This window comes from Mandrillus leucophaeus, unplaced genomic scaffold (genome assembly GCF_000951045.1).
Source record: "Mandrillus leucophaeus isolate KB7577 unplaced genomic scaffold, Mleu.le_1.0 Scaffold789, whole genome shotgun sequence".
In the NCBI taxonomy this organism is placed as follows: domain Eukaryota; kingdom Metazoa; phylum Chordata; class Mammalia; order Primates; family Cercopithecidae; genus Mandrillus; species Mandrillus leucophaeus.
The window spans coordinates 855,492-875,078 of record NW_012108574.1 but is presented as its reverse complement, the minus strand read 5'-3'; the positions used below and the strand labels follow the sequence as shown (position 1 = coordinate 875,078).

Genomic DNA, 19,587 nt, shown 5'->3' with positions numbered 1-19,587 from the left:
TCTCCCTCTGTCACCCAGGCTGGAGTGCAGTGGTGCAATCTTGGCTCACTGCAACCTCTGCCTCCTGGGTTCAAGCGATTCTCCTGCCTCAGCCTCCCTAAATAGCTGGGACTACAGGTGTGTACTGCCACGCCTAGCTATTTTTTTTTTTTACTTTTAGTAGAGATGAAGTTTCACCATGTTGGCCAGGCTGGTCATGGACTCTTGACCTCAGGTGATCTGCCTGCCTTGGCCTCCCAAAGTGCTGCGATTATAGGTGTGAGCCACCACACCTGGCCCCAAACGCTTTTTCTATACTAATCCCTGATCCTGACCCCAGACTAAACCCTAGCCTTGGTCACACACTGAGCCCTGGCCCCACTCACATGCTGAGACCCACCCCAGTCACAGGCTGGGCCCTGGTGCTGGCTCCAGAACGATCCCTCACCTGGGCCTGGGCTAAGCCCTGATCTTTTTAGCTCGATGCCTTTTTTACCTCCCTTCCCGTCTGCTCCCTTCTAACCCAGGGCCCTGCGTTCTAGCCAGGCTAATTTCTCTGCCACCACACCTATGCTCGTGCTCATTCTGATGCCTGGCCTAGAATTCTCTTCCACCTTCTCCTTCCTCTGCCTCCTCAGGGTGAGCTCTCCTTCCCTCCCGGCTCTGCAGGCTCTCCTGAGCTCTCTTCTTGGCATCATGGGACCTGGACCTCCACACTGCCTGTCAGTCATCCGCAGGTAGGCAATGAATCCACAAATGCTGACCCTACCATATGCCAGGCATGGGGCATAAAATGGAGAACGACATACTGGGTCCTCCCCTCATGGAGCCGTGGCCTGGAGAGGGAAGGTGGACGTTAAACAGATGGCTGCCTATAGTTAATAACATCATCACCGGAGTGCCGAGTGTGGTGAAGGAGGAGAGGGTGCCATGGGGTCACATGACGGGTGAGGAGCTGGCCGGGTCACAGAAGGCTTCTCCAAGAGGTGAGGTTGGATGCAGAGAGGGTGTCAGGTGGAGAGCGGGGAGGATAGTTGAGGGTGAAAGCCTGTGTCTGGGCCCCACGGCAGGAGCGGGCATGGGGAGAGACATCTGGCCAGGCTGAAATAAAGGGTGCAGGGCCCAGGGCAGGAGCTGAGCACGAGGGCAGAGACCTGGTTTTGCCCCTCAAATGCCGGGCTGGGAAAACATGCTTAGGAGTGAATATATGTCTTCAGAGCAACGTGAAGTCCCTGAAGAGTTTTAAGGAGAGGATCGGGCTGATGTGTTTTAGATGCCGCTCCAACCGCTGTGTGAGGCGTGCAGCGGAAGCAGCCAGGGCAGAACTTCCCTAGCTGATAAACACAGGGGACCTTACTTGCAACCCCCACGGGCTGATGCCCAGTACCACCCCCGCCCTGCAGATGAGGAAACAAGGCCCCACGCCGCGGAGGCGCAGGCCCACACTCCACCAGAGCTCGGCAGCAGAGAAGCTGGGGCAGGACCCAGGGGGCCTGACTCCAAGCCACAGGACTCATTCTCCATGGTGAGGGGGCTACTGTTGAGACCCCAGGGAGAGATGAAGCTGGTGATGGGGGAGGGTGGCTGGGATGCAGAGAAGGAGCTGTGGCTTTGAGGTAGGCACTGATGACAGAGAGAGGTCAGGGATGGCTCCTAGTCTCTGGCCTGGGGTCTGGGAAGAGCAGAGGGTGGAGTAGAGAGGACAGGGCGGACTTCTCATTACAGACAAGAGGGGTGTGACATGTCCAGAGAGGAATGAAATAAACCACCTGGAGCTGAGAGATGAGCTGGGGCTGCTGATGCTGTACAGGCCCCACTGCGTGAGGATGGGCGCAGAGCCTGCGGGCCTGGGTGGTGAAACCGTAGCACCGGGGCCCCAGACACAGGGAGGGTCGGGGCGAGGCCTGAGCCACTGGGGACTCCAGTGGCAGTGACTGGGAAGAGAAGCTAGCAAAGGGGGACGGGGGAGTGGCCAGAGGGGCAGGAGGAACACCGCGAGAGTGTGGTCCTGCAGAACGACTGAGTGGCCAGGAAGGGTGTGGTGACTGTCAAATGCCTACCGGAGCAGCACAGAGGGCACAAGGCCTCAGCCAGGAGCCACAGGCCCCAGTGACACCGGAGATGGGGAAGGTGGGCACAGATAAAAAGACATGTGGAGGTGCCAGGCCAGGGAGCTGAAACTCTTCACATCTCAGAGGTGTCCCCCTCCTCCTGCTCTTCCCTCACACTGGGAGTCCCGATCCCAGGGGGTGGGAACAGGGCGGTTCCTGCTGGGGCCCCACTGGCTGGTGGCCTGTGCTCCCTCTTGGGAGGGACCAACGTGCAGGTCCTCCCTGGGTGGACCTACCTTTTCCTGGTACTGGCGCCGGGAGGAGTCCAGGGACTGGATGAGGGCAGTGGCGTGGCCAATGAACATGGCGTAGCAGGTGGCGCCCACGATCATGCTGAGCATGGTGAGCCAGACGTCGGACATGCCCACGGGCGCCTGCCGTCCGTAGCCGATGCACAGCATGTGGCTCATGGCCTTAAAGAGCGCGTAGGAGTACTGCTTCCCCCAGGAGTTGTTCTGTGGACAGACGGATGGATGGGGGCAATGGATGAGAGGGAAGGCCCTTCTCACTAGCAAGAAAAGTCCCTGCCACCTCCTCACCTCAACCTAACTTTCTCAGTGGCTGGGCCCAGGGCTCCCCAACCTTGCTGTTGGCCGAAAGCCTTGGGTGAGGGGCAGGAGGCCCACAGAGGCAGCATGTGCTGCCAGCGAGTCCCCCTCTTGCGCCTTCCTCTTGCAATGGAGGCAGGGATCAGACCTGGAAGCGCCAGTAAAGGTACGGGAGCCAGCATGGCCCAGCCCCCATGGGGCAGCTTGGAGCCTCCTGGCTGGGTGGCAAAGGCCCCGGGCTGAGCCACCCTGCTGTCCTTCCCTTGCTAAAACAGCTCCACCCCCTACCCTCTAAACAGCTGCCAAGTGAAGCCCGTTTCCCCACTGACCTCAATTATAAAACCAGATATGCTTCCCCTGGGGGTACAAGCTCTGGCAGACTGAGCCGAAAAACACTGCCCTCATTTTGGGTGAGCAAAACTTAAAGCTGTGAGCTAACTGGCCTCCTGCATGAACCCTGCCCGCCTCTGCCAGGGCTGCGGCCACCAGTTCTCCTCCCACTACCCCCAAGGCAGATTCTCCGGAACACACAAGGCGTGGGGACAGGAGGAGGGAAGCTCTTGGCTATTTTTGTCTACAAAGCCAGTCGGTGTCTCAAGGAAGGCTCAGCGTGGGAACATTGGGATCGGAAGGGCCATCTCTTGAATTTAGTGCATGTGTGGGCCTGCCACCCTCACAGAGAGAGGACACTGCCCCAGATGAGGGCCAGCTGAACTACATGAATGCCAGCATCGGCCACCTCCCTGGCGTCTTTCTGCTCACAGGGCAGAGGCATGAGCCACAGTGTAGAAACCTACCCAGGCCCGCAGAGCACCTGCCAGAGGCGCAGCCCCCATGAGAAGGCGTGGGAGCCGTGAGCCTCGAGCCATATTCAAGATCAGCCAGACCGCCCGGAACAGAGCTGAGCTGGCTCCTTGGGTCTGGTGGCTCAGTCTAGACTGGAGTGGGGACCAGCAGGGCTGATCCCCAGGAGTGGAAGGGGCCTGGGTTCCCAGCCTTGGGGAACAGGGGCAGGCCCCCAGTGGCCTTCAGTCAGGGTTTCCAGCCTTTACTGCTGAGCCTCTGGGAACAGGGAATTCAATCCATATGGCCGATTCATTTACACTTAGCTCATCAAAAGGCTGTTTTGTAAAGGCCTGTTTGATGCTGAAAGATGCCTCAGGGTCTCTTTCACCTCTTTCAAAGCCGATTTTTCCTCCCCTGGGGCCCTGGGAATTTGCCTTCAGACCAAACCAAACTGACTGGGACAGAGCCTGGGAGAGGAAGGGGTTCACCAGAGACCAGAAGGGCTCATAGATCCAGGGTGTCTTCTGTCCTGCCTGGAGCCCACCTTATCCACAAGGGGACTGAAGACTTTGCCCTATGGCTTCCAAGGCCCCAAGTTCAACTTCTCCCACCCACACTGACCCACTCGCAAGGTTGGAGGGATAGGGTGGGGTCAGCCTCCATCCTGCCTGTCCTCCCCATCAGGGCCCCACCTCAGACCAGGATATGTTGGGGGTGGGGGCAGCCTAGCTCTGCTGTTGGAGTAGAAAGTGACCACGCATGATCTGGGAGTCTGCATGAGCTGCAAATAGTACCCTCAAAGGCGTCTGTTTTCTTAGGCTCGGCTTTTTGTTTTTTTATTTTTATTAATTTATTCATTTTGAGACAAGATCTTGCTCTGTTACCCAGGCTGAAGTGCAAGTGAGCTCAAGGGATCCTCCTGTATAGCCGGGACACATGTGCTTGCCACCACACCCGGCTAATCTTTTAAAAATAAATTTTATTTATTTTTTGTAGTCAGGGGTCTCCCTATGTTGCTCGGGCTGGTTTACAATTCCTGGGCTGAAGCGATCCTCCTGCCTCGGCTTCCTAAAGCACTGGGATTACTGGTATGAGCCACTGCACCCAGCCTCAGGCTCAGCTTTTAAGGACTTGGCTTCTAAGGGGCAGAGGCAGGAGGCCAGGAGCTGCCAGCCCAGCATTGCCACACCTGATACAACCCGAGGCCGCCCAGGTCTTAGTGTCCCTGGTAAAACTAAGATGAAATACTGAGGCTCGCAGTTGCAATGGAGGCTGTGAGAAGGTGGAGGTACCAGCTCCCAACCCAGAGCTGTGAATGGATTCCTGGACTGGAAGCAAGCCATTGGGCCTGTACTGGGTAGAGCTACATGCCCCTCAGCTCTGGGCGGCACTCAGGGTCCTACATGCTGGAAGTCCACATCTCGCCTCCCTACCTCTGGAGAGCCCGCCTATGGCTTAGAGAGAGAACCGGGCTAGGTGCACTCACCACCATGTTGTTGATGGACACCCAGCAGTCATCAGGAAAGTCCTGCAGCATGGGTACCAGGAACTGCAGGCAGCCATCCCAGTGGCAGAGTAGGAGCATCATGCCGATGAGGTTCACGATGCGCACCACGGCACTGGCCAGGTCGTAGGTCATGTGGAAGATCTGCCAGCAGAGGAGGAGAAATTGCCTGGGATAGGTGAGCAGCCAGGAGGACCAGCGGCCCCTTTCTCTGCCCTGGAGCAGGTGGTGGGCACTGCTCTGCATGGACTCTGCAGGGCGCCCGCTCGGTGCAAGTCCAGGCTGGGGGTGGGGTGGGAAGGCATCAGTCCAGGCCTCGGAAGAGGAAGACTGCAGGCTGCAGGGTCCCAGAGGGACATCTCCTGGCATCTGTACAGATGGGGGCTCCTCCTGAAAGGTCTAGACATCGGGACATGTGAAAGGACACCTGGAGCCCCATGCAGCCCAGAAGTGGGCAGAGAAGCCGCTTTCTCAGCTTGCCTGGGGTGTGAGGACGCCAGGGAGAAAAGCCTGCCAGCCTGAGGCTCCTCAGGGAACGAAGGTCTACAGACATGCCAGGCGTGTGTTTCCCTAAACCTATCACTAAATTCTCAAGACCCACACAGGGCAGCCACGGAAGTGCAGAGGAAGCGGCACAGGCTCACAGGCCCCAAGTTCAGGCAGACCTTGATCCCAAGCCCAGGTCCTACCCAGTTCCTAGCTGTGTAACCTTGAACCTCTCTGATCATGTTTTCTCATCTGGAAAATGGTGATAAAAATTCTTATCTGAGTGAGTTGTCAAAAGAAGTAAATTATACATATAAAGTGCTTAGTAATGGGTAGAGGAGTGTTCAATAAATTACAAACCATTATTAATTGATAAGTTGTTATTAATAATTAATCTTCCTGATTGGCTAATATGTATTTGGGGTAATGCTCTCCTTTACAGCACCCTTGACCCCAGCCCACTGCCACCAGCCCCTCTCCACTCCTGCAGCTCCGAGTGGGCGGCTGCAGTGTAGCTGGACAGGGCCAAGGTAGGCATATCCTGCTCCCCCCTCCCAAAGCTACCATGCTGGGGTCCCCTTGGTGACAGGGCAGTGGGGGATGGAGAGGTGGAGGCAAGTCTAGAGGAAAGTCTCTGGAAGCTCTGGCCTTGCCTCTGTGGCCTGGGAGACTTTGGAGTGGGTCTAGCCACCCAGCCCCCATTTTCTTCCTTCCTTCTTTTTCCCGGGCAAGGTCCCCCTTTTTGGGGGGGGTTTGGTTCAATTTTCCCGGGGCCTTGTTTTAGCCCATTTCAGATGTGGAAACTAGGCCCAAAGAGACAGAGCCTAGATATGTCGGCCCCTGTCTACTGGTCTTCCAGCTACGGCCCTGTAGCTAGTGGCAGGATGTTCTGATGCTAGTGACCAAAGATGAATACTTTTTGTCCACAGCTCATCACCTGCAGTCACCCCCACCTGTGGCCCCCATCAAGGGCATGACCCTGAAGGTTCCAGCTGCAAAGCTGGGAGTGTTCCCAGGATGAAGTGGACAGCGAAAGCTTCCGGGATCTGGTAGCTTAAGCTTGCCCCACCATTTCCCCATGGCCCTGGTGACAGAGGGGACAACAGTGCCACACCTGACCATGGACATGAAATTCCACAGCCATCCTCTATTTAAACTCACAAAAATCCTTTGCTGAAGATATTGTTCATTTGTTTTATACTAAGGCTCAGAGAAGTAAAGGAACTTGCCCGAGATCACAGTGGCAGTGAAAAGGCCAGATGTTGTAGCCAGGTCTGCCCAATTCTGAGGCCTGCAGCCACCATATTAGATTGTTAGATTGACCTAGTGAGGAAAGGGTAACTCTCAGTAGTTCCATTTTGTGGATAAAACAACTCAAACCCAAAGTGGCTGAATGACGTGCCCAGATTCACACAGCAAGCTGGGTCCGAGGCCAAGCGGGACTTCCCAGCTTCTCGCCTCCCCAGGCCCTGCAAACAGTGCGATGGTGTAGACGGTGCTGTGTGCCCTGCAGCCCAGCACCACTGGGGCACAGACCAGCTCTGGGGCTGTCAGCGTTTGAGCTCCTGGCTAAGCTGACACTGTTCAGCATCTGCCATGGCCTGGAAGGAATGGTGGGCCCTAGAGAGCAGGCCGGTCTGTGGCTGGGCTAGAGCCTGGGTCTGTGACGCAGACCAGATCTGATTATGAAGCTAGTGTCTCTGGTCCATTCTCTGCGTCTGGTTGTGCTCAGGCACCTGTGTCCTGAGACCATGAGGCTCTCCCCTGCAGGTCCCTGAGCACCAGAGCCCCCAGCACCAGCTGGGGGGAAGATCCCACTTTTGCCTCCTTAACACTTAGGTGAATGTGACATGTCTATGACCTTGGGCAAATCCTAACCTTTCTAAGTCTTGGTTGTCCAGGATGCCACTAGCTCCCCAGCTCGCCCAACTCTCTGGTGTCTGAGCTAAGACACCAGGGGCTTGGGGAGGGCGAGTGGCACAGCACCATTCACAGTCTCAGAGCCGGCCATCCTCCACACCTGCCTCCCCACCACCACAACTCAGCTTCCCCCGCAAACAAGCTAGACATCTGCCCCCTGCTTTGCAAGGCTGCTTGTGAATTAAACTAGCTAACAAAGTGCTCTCTGCACACCCATCACAGATGCAAGGGTGGGGTCATTATTATTAAGCTCCTTCACTTCCCAGTTGCTAAGGACTGCACTTTTGTGTCCCTCCCACATTCCTATGTTGAATTCCTAGCCCTGGATGTGATGGCATTTGGAGATGAGGTCTTCGGAAGATCATCAGGTCATGAAGTTAGCACCCCATGAGTGGGATGAGTGCCCTTATAAAAAGAGACCAGAGATGATCTCTCTTTGTCCTGTGAGGGCACAGGGAGAAGGCAGCCATCTACAAGTCAAAAAAAAGAAAAAGAAAAAAAGAAGGCCTCACCAGAAGCCCCCGTGCTGGCACTCTCAACCCAGACTTCCAGCCTCCAGAGCTGTGGGAAGCAGTGTTTGTTATTTCAGTCCCCCAGCCTCTGGTGTTTATGTTGTCACAGCCTGAGCTGACTGAGACACCAGCCTTCAGAACCCAGCCCTCTGCCACAGACAGGAAAGCTGTGCAGGAGGCCAAGGGCGCAGAAGGCAGAGACGGGGGCCCATCGGGGCAGAACGGCAGCCTCCCCGAGGCACATGGCCTAGTGCTGAGCTGGGGTAATGAGGCAGGCCTGCCCCAGGGTTGGAGAGTCCAGGACAAGGCGCAAATCAAGTTCCACAAGCCACAGATTTGGATAAAGTCGTAAGTCAAGCCAACAAAGGAAAATATATTCTGTTCTCCTACCTTGACAGAAGGCACCATCATAACGCCCTGGAGGGTCAGGCTTGAAATGAGAGCTCTTAGAAAACCACTCCAGAGCACAGCCCACCTCCCTTCTCTTCCCTGACTGTGCCCCCCAGCAGGGGACCCTGGCCCACAGCCAAGCCACATCCATGCCACTCCTGTGAACAGTCACTTGTAAGTGGGTCAAGGGGTGGGCATAGAGGCAGGATGGTCCCCTCAGGACACAGCCTGGGAAGGGCCCTGCACAGGCCCTGGCAGCAAGCTTAGAGGTGTCTGCGCCAGGAAGGCTGGGTACTCAAGTGTGGTCAAAAAAGAGCTGCAAAGAGCCCCCAGACTCCTCACTGTGAGAAGAGGAGCCCTCCGGAGTGTGGGCCAGTGGGGCCTTTCTTCCCTTCTTTCCTGGCAGTACCCTCAGGGAGACCCAAATGTCTATGCCATGTCCCCTGGAAATCAGCCTGTGTCAGTACCCAAGAAAGCCCCTTCCCTATGGGGCAGGGAGGAAAGTCTTGCCCTTGCTTGCCCAGAGCTCACAGTCTGGCTGGGGAAGGAAGCCACACCCAGGAAAGGGACTTGGGAACATGTATATAGAAACCCAGCAACAGAGCAAGGCAAGCAGGGCACAATGGGGAGGTCAGTAGAGAGGCTGGTTCAGGCTCTGAGCAGCCCAGATGTTGCTGTGGGGCTGGACAGCACAGCTGGTAGCAGAGCCCACAGCCGCAAGCATGCCGTTCTCCTCCCACCCCTGGCTTGTCAGGGCAGCAGGAATTCTGCTGAAAGTCTCTTTAGTTGCGGAGGGTATCAAAGTCTAGGGCATCTCTGGAAGCACCCTGAGTGGGGTCTCCCTGGCTAAAGGGCTCCCCAGGATGCAACTGTGTTGCCCCCATCACAAGGGGCTGTGGAGGTCGCCAATGCTCCTCCTCTGCCGGAGGCAACCTTCCCTGTGCTCCTCTTTCAAACCCTGGGATACCCCAGTTCCTTGCTTCTGTCATGCCTGAGACACACAGGTGGACTCTAAGAGTAACACAAATTGGCTCATATGTCCAGCTGTCTCGGTCTATCTCTACATGACACATCCAAAACCTGTTTCCATCTCACAACTGGTGCCGCTGTTTGTGAGGCTGAGCAACAAAAACCCAACAGCCAGCTGTGTGTCTCACCCCTCCCCACATCCCATCCACCAGCAATCCAGGTGGTTTTGGCTCTACTGCCAAAGTGGACATCTCAAAGCCATTTACTTCCCTCCAATCCCAATATGACCCCAATCTAAACATCCCCAAGATGACGGCCCTATCTCTTGATGAGGCTCCCCACCCCTCCAAGCCATTCTCCACCAAGCAGCTAGAAAGACCTCTTGGAGACATAAATCAGAACATGTCACCCTCTTACCATAAACCTTCCAATGACTTCCCACTGCCCCCGTGAATACACTCCAACTGCCGACTGTGGCCCTCAGCATCCTGGCTCCCAACTACCAGCCTCCCCGACTCTGCCCAAGGCCATCTCTGGCCACAGAGGTGTCCTTGAACGCCCCAGGCCAGTTCACGCTTGCCCCAGGCCCTCAGTACTGGGCTTGCTCTTCCATCTGCCTGCGTGCTGCCTCCAGCTCCTTCTTGTCATCCTGTCTTGGCTCAAAAGCCACTTCCATGGAAAGGAAGGACACTGGATCTCTGTGTGTGACACAGCCAAGGGCCCTCCCTTCCCTTTCTCACCGTGACTCTTCGCCCTGATATATTTTCTTCTTCCCGGAGTTCTCACCATCTGAAATGACAGTCACTGGCTTGCATGCTGCTGCGTGAGGCAGGGCTCTGCTCTATTTCTCACTTCTGTGTTCCTCCATGCTTAGCACAAACAGGCATCAAACATGTCTGCTGATTGCCTGAATACATGTGGGTACATCTAAATGAATGAGTGGGTACCATATGGGAGCTCAGGGAAGTCTCCAGGCATGGCTAGAAAGAGTCCCAGACTGTCACAGGCCACAGTAACTGCTCCTTTGGACAGATCATGCTGGGCCTTAAAGACACAGCATCGAGGGTGGCACGTTTTCCTTCAATGACTTCCTTTCCTTCTGTATTACCTTTTTCTTTTCATTACTCCTTTTCTTCTAAGATCAGGTCCTTGTCTAATTTTGCCTTTATTGTGATCTCAGCAATGAACATGGCACAGAGCACGTGGTAAGGTTTCAGGAACTGAGAAGGGCTTCGCGATGAGGGTGAAGGCGATGGTGACAGTGACGAGAATGATGGTGGTCAGCAGGGCTCCTGCTAGTGTAGACGGTGGAAGAACAAAAAGGTACCCGCTCTGGGCAGATGCAGCCCACAGGGAACCTGCCCTTGTCCCTGTGGGAATAACCAAGGTGCCTTCTCCTGCAGGGGACGCAGACTTCCACGTCCTACTGAGAGCGTGGTGGTGGTGAAGCCTGGGACTGCGGTGAGGAGCAGTGTGGGCACTGGGGTGGTGGGTGCAGGTGGGAGGGCTGGAGAGGCTTGTTTCAGATGGTGTTTAGACACCACAAAGCTGAAGCACCAACAATGCACAGTCTGAGCCGCCTGGGAAGAGCTGGTGGGGGCAAATCCATTCAGGTTAGGGGGTAGCCTAGATTTGAGGACACTCACCTCACCTGTACCACTCTCCAGCACCCAGGACGTGGTTGCTGAGAACAAGGCTGGACGTTGCTGGGAGAGGCTGCTAAACACTGGTGTGTCCCCACTGTTGGCTGGGGCCACAGGCCACCTGAGAGTCAGTTGCACCAGGCAAATATTTGCCTTGCTCTTTATATTTCATTAGAACTCCCTCTTACGATGTTGGTTCTGACTGCAGGGGTTGAGCACCTTCATTTCCAGGCCACTGCAAGCCTTGCCAGTCAGGTGGTCCAGGCAGCTCACTCTGCCACACATGGAACTTGGGGAAGCCCTGCTCTCACACTTTCTGCAGTTTCTCACCTGCAGTGCAAGGACAGAGCCACACATCTTTCACCTTGGGTGGAAACTGCCTTTTCCACCCTGAGCCTCAGTTTCCTCATCTGTGGAATGGGTCAGTAATTGCCAGCTCTCAGGGCTATCACAGGGGTCAGGTGAGATCATAGCCACCACTGGCACATGGTAGGCACTCAGGACATGTTGGTTCCTTTCCTTCCCTCTCTTTCCCAGCCCTCCAAACAAAGAGCTGATTTCTCAGTTCCGACGGGAGACCAGAAATGAGAGGTCAGGCTGCTCTGTTTCCACCAAGGCCTCTTCCTGGGGCCTGATTGAATCCCCTCCTCTGGATTCGCTTTCTCCTCATGGAAGAACAACTTCCACCTGTGTCTCAAGAACAAGTGTCTGCATTGAAGACAACAACCCCAGGCCTGGCAGAACAGGCTGCTGCATATGCATCCCGGGTGCAGCCTGAAGGCAGCTGCACTGAGGGTCATGCCAGGTCCCTTCCTGGGTGCAGGAGACAGGGCCAGTACCCACGCCCCAGGACCTCTCCTCATGTCATCACTTCTCGCAGATGCCAAGCACCTGATTCTGAGATGAGGCAACCAAGGCCCACAGGACAAGGGGACTCATCAGAGGCCACACAGCAGCCCCAGCTGGCCTCCTGCCTCCAGCCCCTCTTTGGCCACTTCAGGTTGCTGAGGAAGAGGAGAGGCTTCTGGGATGGGTCACTGGAGTGCTGGGCCTTGCAGGGTAACATCCAAAGAGGGGTAACCGTGGTTTCTAACAATAGCCTCCATGCCTGGAATAAGCTCACACCTCGGAGGGAGGGAGGGAAGAGGCGTGGCTGGAGAGGCTCAGGAGGGAGTCTGCTGACCCAGATCACCCAGGATGGAGGCAAGAGGCTGACGTCCTCCAAGATGGCGGTCCATACCTGCCCTAGACCACTCCACTCACGCTGACTCGCAAGACTGCCTGACTGCCACCAACACTTAGGAGATCTCCTGGGCGCCTGTTCTGGGCCCGGCTGGGGGAGGCAGTTGAAGCCTGGGGTCAGAGGTCTAGCTTCTTGCAGCTTCACCAGGCAGCCTGGGGCAAACTTTCCCCAGTCTGTGGGAGGCAAGCTCCCCAGCCCCACCGCAGGGATCCTCCTTCGCATCCTGTGAGCTACAACAAGGTCTTCAGGATCAGCTAACATGAATCTTGCCAAGGCAGATGGGAGCTGGGGACTGGGCCCCAGGGAGCCACGGCTTCAGAGAACATCAGCATGTACCTGACAAGTGGGGAAACTGAGGCCCAAAGGAGGAAAGAGATTCATAGACGGACTTGAAAAAGGAGATTAGGCCAGGGTTTTCTGTGCTAAATACGCCTCTCCTCAGCTCTCACACGGACCTAGGGCTTCAAATGGTCTTTCTGCTGCTGCCTCTGGGCCAAGCGGAGGTGGGAGATGCCCCTGGGCTGGAGTGGCCGGCTATGGTCCTGGAGACAGGGTTCCTGGGGCCAGCTGGGAAACTCCAGTCCAATCTCAGGGGTCCAGTGAGAGCCCTAGGCTGGGCGGTGTGCCCGGCAGAAACTAGCTCAAAGCAATTTTCTCCCCAGCTGATAGGAGAGAGAAAGGTTTGCGTGTGGAAGGTTGAGAGTCATCCATCTGGCCTCCTGGGATCTCCTTCCTGCACATGAGATGGGGCGGCATGTCTAGTTCAGAGGCCTGACCCAAGGTGTCCTGGGGCCTCTGCCTCCCCCAGAGAAAGGCCAGGACCACACCTGACCAGTTCTGGGTGCCCAAGAGGGTGGCTAGGCCAGGGTGGCAGTGGGCACAGGAGCCCTGGGCCTGACCTCCCAGGATGCGTAATGTGGGGACGTGAAAGACAAGCTTAGCTCCAACCCAGGACTCACCCTGTCCAGCCTCTGGCATCTCTGCCAGCTCCTACAAAAGACCACAGCCCCCAGGCCCTGGAGGAGTAAGGTTGGCCCCTGGGAGGCTGAGGCCTGGAGACACAAATGGATGCCAGTGGAGGGAAGGAGCTGGCATGTCTCTGCTTTTCCTGGCAGTCTAGCTGTGGGTCCAAGACATGCAGAAGGTTGGGGGTTTCTCAGGGTCTGAGGGAGCCAACCTGTCCTACATTTCCACCTGGGACGGAAACCAGGAGACAAGTGTGTCAGGGCATAAGGGGAAACACGCCTCCATCCTTCTTTCACAGTCCCTCAGCGTGGACCCAGCCGCCACCCTCCAGAGTCACTGTCCCCTCTTAGCCCTCAGCTCAGACCATCTGCCACATCTCTGCACATCTCTGTCCCACAGGCACCTCCAACTCGACCTGTTGCACAGATCTCCTCCCCTGCCGCTGCCCTCCCACTCTCTGCTAGTGGTCATCCTAGTGCTTTGATCCCAGCCCCGACCCAGGACAGCACAGGTGGGTGCCCGGCAAGCACTTGCAGGACTGAATGAAGTCCAGTCCCCCATGGAGGCACCCCAGCCATGAAAGGAAACAATCATAGAATCAAAGTCATTCTCTTGCCATCTGAGAAAGCGGGAAGTGCATGGAACCGGGAGACAGGAGGCCTAGGCCAAAAGCCCTACCACTGGGGCGGCTGGCCTTTCGGATCTTCAGTTTCCTCACTTGACATATGAGGATCATAAATCTTGCCCTGTTTCTCTTGCCAGCTAGGTGTGAGGAACCAAAGAAATGTTACTAAGACAACTTGGTGGGGAGGGAGGTGTGTGTGTATCTGTGTGTGTGTGTGTGTGTGTGTGTGTATATATCATAAATATACAGGCGCCCACCACCACACCCAGCTAATTTTTTTGTATTTTTAGTAGAGACACAGTTTCATCATGTCGGCCAGGTTGGTTTTGAACTCCTGGCCTCAAGCTATCTATCCATCTTGGCCTCCAAAAGTGCTAGGATTATAGGCGTGAGCCACCACGCCTGGCCAGGAGGGACACATATTAAACAGTTCTTCTGCAGCAGGCTTCATGCTAAGGCTTTATAAACATCAGGTACAACTTACACCCATTTTGCAGATAAAGAGACTGAGGCACAGAGAGGCAAAGTGGACCCAAAGCTACATGCTAGGCAGCGTGGAGCCAGATTTTAACTTGGGTCTTAAAAGTGCCATTCCACTACACCGGGGTGGGACAGCCCACACTATGTGCTGGGGGCCAAGAAAGCTAGCTGGATTCTGCCCCAGTTCTACCAGAGGTCTAACTGCATGACGTTGGGAGAGTCACGGCCCCTATCTGTTAGCATCAGTAATGCAAATTTGCCAAGCCAAAGAGAATTTCTGCCATGGAGCGATGCTGCCAAACTGGTGCACACACTTCTCCCGTGGCACATGTGTTCATGACGCCTCTGACCTGAATCTGCCCGTGCCTCTACCATCAGCCACAGGGGCTGCCAGCCGAGGCCCAGGCTGCTGTTGGGGGTGAGGGTAGGGGGCTTCATGTCCTGAGCATGGGAACTTCTGCCCAGGCAAGCAGGGGTCCTGGAGGCTGGGAAGTCAGCCACACGGCACAGGGATGGAGCAGGAAATGGCCCTCCATGGAAGCTTGTTCCACCCACAGACTGCCCAGCCCCAAGGTGGGCTATCTCACAGAGAGTGGGCCCTCCAGGCTGGCCTGCCTGCCACTGCTGCCAAGTCATGTAACCTGGGTGGGTGGCAGACACAGACTGAAGCACTTGGCAAGGTCAGCTGCTCTTCCTCCCAGCAAAGCCCTTAGCTCCTCTGCTGCAGACGACTGCTTCAGCCCATGGATGAGTGAAGTTTGTTCAGAACGGAGCTGGCCCGCCCAGTTCTTTTTCAATGTTTTATTTTCCTCCTGGAGCCAGTGTTCACAGCCCCTAGGATCCCTTTACAGTATCTGAACACAAGACTCTAGCCTGCCTGCGTGATTTCACTCTCTACAGCCAGTGGCCGCACGTTTTGTCAGAGGCCTGCCCGGGCTGCTGGAAACTGCTTTGGCTGCAAGTGCTGAGGGCTAGCAGTGCCTTGAACCAGTGACTGACAGGTAAGGGGATATAAACATTCTAACTCCCTTGCCCTGACTGGGACAGCTCCAAGGTGTGGCGCACACTATCCTCGGATCCCACAGGGCTGAGGCAAACAGCCCTCCACAGAACACCCTCCAATGTCCAACTACTGCTTGGCTTTCTGCCTTTCCCTGTCCCTCTCCCCCACCCCCTTACCAGATTTTCCTGGGAATGCATCCCAAAAACATCACTTTCATGCAAATCTTTGTCTCAGGGTCTGCTCAGGAAGAACCCAAACTAAGATAGTTGCCAACAAAATTTGTACAAAAATCCAGATTTCCGTTTCTCATAATGCTGTAGAACTAGCAACCCTGGGCCCATTCCCACTTGAACAAAATTTAGCTGGAGCTGCATAGAGGCCATCCAATATAGACGGAGATGTTCTCTAGTTCTTCTCATCCACCACACTGTCTACTGTTCCCCAACTGGCCCTTTTCACCCCATCCCTTTTCCCTGCCTGTCCCCAACAAGCTTATGGATTTACAAACCCTACAACATAACGCAGTGGTTAATAATGTGGGCTCTGGAGGTGATCGGCTTAAGTTCACATTCCAGGCTCACAAATTACTAATCATGCAACCTTGTATAAGTCACTTAATCTTCCTGTCTCTCTGTTTCTTCATGTGAAAAATGAGTATATACATGTACCTATATGGTTCCCTCTATAGCTGTTACAGACTTCACTGAGATACTGCATGTAAAGTATCCAGCACATAAGAAGTCAAGAAATTACTAGTATTTGTCCTCTTAGAGCAGGTGTGCCTGCCACAATCTGACAGCCCATGTTCAATTATCTGAGGTTCCCTGCCAGTTCCTCACTCCCTCTGTGGGGAGTGGCCTTTCCCCCAAGAGGTTTGCACTGACCACTCACCTCTTCCCACTGGTGAATATATCGAATGAGGCGGGAGAGGCGTAACAAGCGTAAGAGGCTGAGGATCTTCGTGAAGCGGACGATGCGCAGGGCCCGGGCAGTCTTGTAGACCTCTGAGTCGATGCGTGTCTCCACAATGAGGAAGATGTAGTCCACGGGGATGGAGGAAATGAAATCTACCATGAACCAGCTTTTCAGGTACTTCATTTTAATCCGCTGTGGGTCCAGGATGATCTCTGTGTTGTCCTCCACCACGATCCCTGTGCGGAAGTTGAGGACCAAGTCGATGAGGAAGAATGTGTCTGACACCACATTGAAGACAATCCAGGGTGTGGTGTTCTCATCCTTGAAGAAAGTGATGCCCACAGGAATGATGATCAGGTTTCCCACCATCAGCAGCAGCATGGTCAGGTCCCAGTAAAATCTGCCCAGAGACACAGGGGTCAGTCGCCAGGAGGATAGAGAGGACAAGTTACAGACTAAGGGAGGAAGATCTGAGGGACAGCATCTGGGAGAGAGAAGTCTTGGCAGGTTCCGAGACAGGAAGATAGGCACATGGGTACCAGGGCAAGATGTGAAGACTAGCACAGGGAATGACACAGCAAGAGGCTCTTCATTCACTAAGGATACCCTCCGTGCTGCCCTTCTGTGAGTTCCCACAACCCCCAACAACAAGCTTCCTCCTCCCATCCCCACCCCATAGTGAGAGTCAGGCTGAAATGCAAATCAGTGACACTCAGAGAGAAGCAAGAGGCTGTTTCAGCAAAAGGAGCAGCTCACCCCACACCACCCCAGGCTCAGGTGAGGCTGCCCCATCCTCCCTGAGGGTCAGCTGTGGCTTGAGACGGGCTGTCAGGGAGACATTCCACAGACCATGACCAAAGAGCAGGGGAGGTGCAGACACAACTCAGGCGCCTGGGAGGCAGGAGGCCCAGGCTCCAGCCCCAGCTTTGTCATCAACATGTTGTGTGACATCCAATAGGGCCTCCCTACTCTGGGCCTCAGTTTCCTCACTGTGTAATGAATCCTATCATTCTGATCTGGCCCTCTCCCACACTGGTTCTCTGGCATCTCCCTTTAGTCCACTCCCCTATAATCAGAAAATGTCTGACCATCTCCTTCCCTCAGAGGTTTGCATCCTAACGTGGGGGTGTGGAGGGGGAGAGATAGCTTCAAAACAAGAATTAATGGGGGGATTTCAGGCACTAGTGAGGTACCACTCAATGTGATAGAAAGAGACCAGCCCGGGGCCTCCAGAATAATTTCTCCTAAGGCCTCAGGCACCTTCAAGTCGTTCGTAGAGGGAGCCTCAGGGCAAAGCCTCAGAGAAGTTGAGCAGCATGAGGAGGAGGCACAATGCCAACTCACAGGTCTGCGCTGGGTTTCTCCCAACTCATCAAGCAGGGGGCCTTCTGGAGTGTGAAACAACACAGGTGGCCAAGACCCCAATCCAGAAGGCATGGCCAATTGTTCCCAGGGACCCTGCCCAAGTACCAGCCATACCAGGGCTGGCCCCAAGACCAAAAACTTGCACTGCAGGGGTGTCTCCCTCTGCTATTAATTTAGACGTTTACACAATAACAGATAAAGGTATTAAGTCACGCAGAAATAAGCATGTCTTCTCCCAGGAGAAATAACTTTCCTACCATCTTTGATTCTTTACTGCAGGGAAGCCGGGAGGAAGGAAGTGGGAAAGAAAGCGATAAGCTTTCCTGGAGTCTTCAGAGGGTCTCACTGTAAACCAAAGTGCCCCTGCCTGCAGAGTTCCAGGTTGCAAAGAAATTACTTCAGAGCAAATTGTTCGTTTGTTTGCCAGACTCAAAATGGGGCTGTGAGTCAAGGAGAGGGTAGGACCTGTTTCGCTGAAGGTGGGTGAGATGGCTGTCCTACATCACGCTGCGTGGCGAAGGGCAGTTTCCAGAGAGTCAGCTTTCTGCAGCTCCTTTGAAAGCCAAGCTCTCCACAGCCTCAAGACAGGGCCTTATGGGGGATAAGGCTGGATGCCAAGAGGCCAACTTCAGCTTCACTCTATCCCATGACCCACCACTCCCTCCTGTGGCCCCAGTACCCGTATGCCAGCTGAGAGAACCCAACTAAGGCCTGAGGACCCACCCTCAGCTTCACACTTCACTACAAAGAATACAGCACATCTGCTAATGAGTCATGGGCCCCAGGAGAATGGTTTCAGCACCTATGGGGTGCCCTAGAGCCATGCATGCTCTACCCAGCCACATGGAGCTCACTCAAAGACAGCTGTGTACACTCATTAGATGCCACATGCAGGTATCCCCATTCACATGCACAGCGCACAAACACCCCTCTATACACTCTGCTGTCATCCCTCTTCATTTAATCTCTTGGGAAAAACAAAAGAAAACAAATTTTTTTAACTGTGCATAGAAAGGCCACTGAGGGCCATGTGGCCCTCTGTACATAAAGCTAATAATACACCCAGGCTAGAGGAGTTTCTAAAATTAACAGAGCGGATGCAAGGCGGCTGGGAATGCTGACTCGGGCGGGCCTGCCACTCCAACGGGTTTCTACACTCTCCCCAGCTCTCGTTCCCTCAATTACAGTCCAAATTTGAGACAGTAATTAACAGGAGAATGTTTGCATTTAGTGGTCTTCATAAAACCAAATTGCATAAGGCAAAAACACCCATTTCCTCGCACTCTGACTAATGGTTTCAATCTTGAGCTTCCAGATGCTCAGGGATATTTCCAGCACTCGATCTGGGCTGGGGTCGGGATCCTGGATCATTCTTTCCCACAAACCACTACCCTGGAACATCAGAGAGCTGCTGGACAGTATAATATGGTGGGAGGAGGGATGGGCCCTGGAGTCAGCCAACCTGGGTTCGATTCCTGCTCCATGGTTTACTAGCAAGTCACCTTACCATGCCACACCTCCGTTTTCTTATCTGCTCAATGAGGATAACCACAGTACCTGACTAGCAGCACTGTCATAAGGAGGAAATCAACTGATTTCTGTCAAATGCTCTGACCTATGCCCAGCTATGTTATGAAACGAGTACATAAATCATTCAAATCAATAAATTTGCAGGAAAGAGGTAAGAGGTAGGAAGATCAAATCTCCCAGAGAAGAGCCAGAGCAAAACATCTGCTAGGAGTGGGATCACAGAGGAGCCTGTAATAGACCCAGGAGAGTCAGTAGCAAGAGGCAAGGGCTTGCCTTTGAGGCCATATGCACATATATACATGCATGCACATGTGCCCCCAGCAATCAGATGACAGACCTATTTGCCTCAGCACACAGATGCCCTCACCTCCAGAGACTCATGGTCTGGTCAGAGCACAAGGCTTGGATAGAAGGCAATTGGGCAATGGTGTAAGAAACCATCCAAATGAGCCCAGGTATCCATAAAAATGGTATCCCGGTGGCCTAGAAGGGTGAGGCCAGGAAAGTGCTTCTGGAGGAGGCGAGAGGGGTTGGGTTTTGGGAGCTGCCCTTGGCTTCCTGGACTACCTTTCCTTACTCCTTGCCAGATGCTTGCACAGATCTCCGAAAGCC

At 54.6% G+C, this 19,587-nt stretch overlaps 1 protein-coding gene across 1 annotated transcript in view; it reads right to left on the bottom strand.

Moving 5' to 3' along the window:
• Window positions 1-19,587, bottom strand: part of HCN4 (hyperpolarization activated cyclic nucleotide gated potassium channel 4) — a 72,659-nt gene that overhangs the window by 4,660 nt on the left and 48,412 nt on the right. The window contains exons 8-10 of the mRNA XM_011967127.1: window positions 16,057-16,480; window positions 4,911-5,072; window positions 2,327-2,545 (exon numbers count right to left, since the gene is read on the bottom strand). Coding sequence (XP_011822517.1) covers window positions 2,327-2,545; window positions 4,911-5,072; window positions 16,057-16,480 — 805 coding nt within the window. The remainder of the gene's footprint in view (window positions 1-2,326; window positions 2,546-4,910; window positions 5,073-16,056; window positions 16,481-19,587) is intronic.